This window comes from Ursus americanus, chromosome 23 (assembly GCF_024610735.1).
Source record: "Ursus americanus isolate L20-20 chromosome 23, mUrsAme1.1.p, whole genome shotgun sequence".
Taxonomy (NCBI): domain Eukaryota; kingdom Metazoa; phylum Chordata; class Mammalia; order Carnivora; family Ursidae; genus Ursus; species Ursus americanus.
The window spans coordinates 36998644-37002711 of record NC_142149.1 but is presented as its reverse complement, the minus strand read 5'-3'; the positions used below and the strand labels follow the sequence as shown (position 1 = coordinate 37002711).

At 48.2% G+C, this 4068-nt stretch overlaps 1 protein-coding gene across 1 annotated transcript; it reads left to right on the top strand.

The window, feature by feature from the left end:
* The first annotated feature begins 1210 nt into the window (after nucleotides 1-1210).
* On the top strand, nucleotides 1211-3367 carry LOC123777105 (C-C motif chemokine 7-like). The gene is made up of 3 exons (XM_045773574.2): nucleotides 1211-1338; nucleotides 2092-2209; nucleotides 2824-3367. Exons 1-3 carry the CDS (start codon nucleotides 1263-1265, stop codon nucleotides 2927-2929), a joined length of 300 nt encoding a protein of 99 aa, XP_045629530.2. The 5' UTR covers nucleotides 1211-1262; the 3' UTR covers nucleotides 2930-3367.
* The last annotated feature ends 701 nt before the right edge of the window (nucleotides 3368-4068 follow it).

Below are 4068 nucleotides of genomic sequence, written 5' to 3'. Positions count from 1 at the left end.
GAGGTGGGCAAACAGACCACTGGTTTTCAAAACCTAGTCTTTGGATCCTTGAGCTACGTGCAAGGGGAAGGGACGTGAAGACTTCTGTCTCTGCGTCGGTCGGAGCAGGCCCACTTTGATTTTGTTCATAAATGTGGCTTCCCCTCCGTTGTTTTACTTAGAATGACATTTTCCTAGATAATCAGATATTTTAAAACCCACAGCATTCCATGATCTTACTATGTGCCCTGTAGCCTGTGGAACAGAGAGTGGTTTAAAAACATGTCTGCAAATTCTCTTATGCTCCTTGATTTAAGAGCTGTGGTCTGTGTTCTCTTACTTTGCACCTGGGAGCCTTAAGCGGTCCTGTAAAATATTCATATCCAGCTCTGCAGAGGGACCTCTGGAGAGATGGGGGTGAGGGGGGAGAAGATTCCATCTGATCTAACCCTCAGCTGTTTAAGACCTTCCAGCTCAGACACCATTCAACTGCAAAGATGTAAAACAAAAACAAAAACAAAAACAAAACAAAACAAAAAAACCCTGAGCAAGAACTGCCTGGCTGACGCTAGTCAAGTCCCATATCCAAAAGCCAAATCAATCATTGCCATTGCTCTAAGTCACTGAGTTCAGAGGGGTTGTCACACAGAAGCTGATGACTAGAATAGACACTACAATTTTAGGTATTATTCTAAGTATCCTGAAGCCTATTTTTCTGCTAATGTTCTATTATTGTATTCTTTGGGTTTTAGAAAAGCCAGCAGGATTTAAAGCAGTAAAGGATTGTTTTCGTTCATTTTAAAGCCCAGCCAAAGTTTTACTGCCTTTCTGGAACCTGGCGTCCTAGAGATGCTATCTGAAAGGAAAATTGGGGAAATCCCCTACATCTCTTTGATTTAGTAACCCTACTTCCTTTCTTTTTCTACATAACGTGTTTCATTTCAAAAAAGCAGAACGCTTAGTAAGAGTTCTAGATCACCCACTGCTCGGGCAGAGCTTGCACCTCATGCCAGCCCTGAATTCAGATGGAAGACGGGCCAGGGTCAATCATGCCTTCTCTCTGATTTCCTAATATCGTCCCCAGGGCAGGGCAATGGCTCAGCAGATGTGCCATTCCACCCTGTGATTCATTCAGAACTGAGTCCTGCCTGTCACCCACTCACTTTCTTTCTATTCCTGTCTACTCCTATAAAAGGCAGGCAGAGCCACCAGAGGGGCAGAGAGGCTGAGACCAGCCCAGAAACCTCCAGCGGCCACACGCAAGCTCCCCGCTCCCCGCCAACATGAAGGTCTCCGCCACACTTCTCTGCCTGCTGCTCACAGCCGCCGCCTTCAGCCTCCAGGTGCTCGCCCAGCCAGGTACGCCCCTCTCTCTTTCCCTTCGAAGCCCATCACCACATCTCCGGCTTCTCATGGGTCGCCGGGGCAGAAGGATCACCCACAGCCTCCTGTTAGTGACTGCTTTCCGAGATCAGGGAAGTCAGAGAAGGACGAGGACTGAGCCTCATCACAGGGTTGCTCCCGGGAACTCCAGCAGTGGACCCCAAATCCAGTCCCCCCAGGACTCCAGCTTTACGATCACCCCCTCAGTGCAGTTCCTGCCCCTGCTCCTTGTAACAGTGTCTGGGGGAACTGGGGTGATCAAAAAGAGGGGGCCTCTGGTGGAGGGTGTGCAGGGTATTTCCAGATGTGGTGGAGGGGAAAGGAGGAGACCCCGCATCTGGCCTGTGTTTCATTCTGCCCAGCATCCAGAGACAGGGCTCCGCAGAGGCAGCGGGGATCTGGGAAACTCATCACCAGGCGTGGATTGCTTAGAGCCTAGAGGGGGACCCATAGCGGCGGTCCCCCTGACCTGAGGAATTGGACTATTCTATGAGCCCCTCCTAACAACACCCAGAGCTGTCGCCAGTTCCTCTTCCCCTCTCAGGTAGCAGTGGTACCCTTCCATTGTACAGTCCGTGCCAGTGAGCCTGAGAGTTTCAGGACAGAGACCCAGGACTTAGGGGGGGCAGCTTCCCTTTCCTTTGGCTCTCCTCCTTACTGTTCCCCACCTTAAAAATACAAAGTCCCAGCACACACCCTCAATAGCCTTTGTTGTTGTTGTTTGAACAGACGGGATTAGCATCTCGGCCACCTGCTGCTATCGATTTACCGCTAAGAAGATCCTGGAGCAGAAGGTGAAGAGCTACAGAAGAATCACCAGCAGCTATTGTCCCCGGGAAGCCGTGATGTGAGTAAGCCCATGACCACCCACACTCAACCACCCCCCCTTTTTTTTTTTTAAGATTTTATCTATTTATTTGAGGCAGAGAGAGAGCACAAGCAGGGGGGAGGGGCAGCGGGAGAGAGAGAGAGAGAAGCACACTCCCTGCTGATCAGGGAGCCAGATGCAGGGCTTGATCCCAGGACCCTGAGATCATAACCTGAGCTGAAGGCAGATGCTTAATTGACTGAGCCACCTAGGCGCACACAACCCTTGATCTTGAGTCCTGCTCCCAGGCAGTGGATAGGGTTATTATAAGACTGAGTTGGAATTTAACCACTAGATGCTTAGACCAGCTCTAATCCAATCCCAGAAATTTTTTATGGGAAAAGTGAATTCAAGAAAATAGAGACTTCCCGTTTCCAGCTCGCTGTCCAGATGTTGGTTCTGATGTCAGTTCCTTCGTCCAGGAGACAAGATGGTTCCACCCGGGCCAGCCAAAGTAGCTGCATCCCCTGAGGTTCCTTCCTTCCTCCTCTGTCACCCCAGGCTAAAGGGCCAGGCAGGTTTCCCATAGAATGGGTTACACTCCCTGGTTGAATCTTCAATATACTCCGTCTAACTGTCCTCTCTTCCCACAGCTTCAAGACCAAACTGGCCAAGGAGGTCTGTGCTGACCCCAAGCAGAAGTGGGTCCGGAATCTCATGGAGTACCTGGACAAGAAAACCCAAACCCCAAAGCTGTGAACACTCGGGCCCACAATGAAGCCAAGCCAGTACCCAGGAGACAATTAATTTATATTCCCTATCTTTTCCAACACACCTTCTGAGATTATTCTATTACAATGCTAAGGAATATGAGATTTGTGTAATAATGTGAATCATGGTTTTTCTTAAGTAATGCTTTATGTCCTCTAAGTTGTTAATTTTTTAATTTAATGTGTTCTGGAATTGGATGTGCTTTAAATGTAAACCCTTGGACACATCACATCACTTCAGCCCCCTGAAACCTGTAAGATGCTCCCTTTCTCTCTACCTCACTGTAGTATTGTGAAGATCCTTGCATGAATCAATGCAAATATACCTATATTTAATTTTTAAGAGGGGGATGTCCCTATAAAACCATACTATTATTATAGAACTGAATATTTTTATATGTACAATCCTTGAATTTTCACACAAAATATACTTTTGGATAAAACTTGACTTTGATGCCTTTTTAAAGGACAAGATAAAGCTGGTGGGAGTACCAGGGAGAGGAGGGCCGGTTTCCGAAGGTCGGGCTTGTGTTCCGGGGGAATGGGCATAGGATGGATTCTGGCTTGCTCCCAGGCTGGGCTCACCTGCATGGCAAGGAGAGCCTAGTTGGCTGGAGCCAGGTGTAGCCAGCTCTGCAGCTCTAGCTGACATCAGCTCCAGCCATTTGTCCAAATACCTTCTTCCTTTCCAAAATTATTTCCTTTCTCACCATCCCACACCCTACCCCATAGCCTCTTCCCTCAGCTGTTGTGTCAGTCTTGTGGCTGGCTGGTTTTCTTTCTTCTGACCCTTGAATTCAGAATAATACAAGTATCACCTGTATTGAGGAACCAGGGAGGGAATCAACAGATGACCTCAGAAGTTCCCTTCCATATCTGGGAACCACATGTCTTAAAGATTCCTATCTCTACAGGTTGAGGAAGCGCAAGGAGGGTAGGAGGAGGGTATGGAGGGTATGAGCAAGGAGGGTGTGGCAAGGCAGCATACTGGCAAACCCTTGATAACTTCAAGCTGAGCTTCTTAGAGAGAGAGAGTTTGCATCAAAACTCCAATAGAAGTTTCAAGGTGTCAGGAGAAATCAGACACTGTGGTGGCAAGTGGACAATTCATTGGTGACTATTCGCTGT

Coding starts and splice junctions, on each gene's coding strand:
- LOC123777105 (XM_045773574.2), top strand. CDS start 1,263: ATGAAGGTCTCCGCCACACTTCTCTGCCTGCTGCTCACAGCCGCCGCC. Junction 1,339..2,091: donor CCAGGTGCTCGCCCAGCCAG/GTACGCCCCTCT, acceptor TTGTTTGAACAG/ACGGGATTAGCATCTCGGCC. Junction 2,210..2,823: donor TGTCCCCGGGAAGCCGTGAT/GTGAGTAAGCCC, acceptor CTCTTCCCACAG/CTTCAAGACCAAACTGGCCA.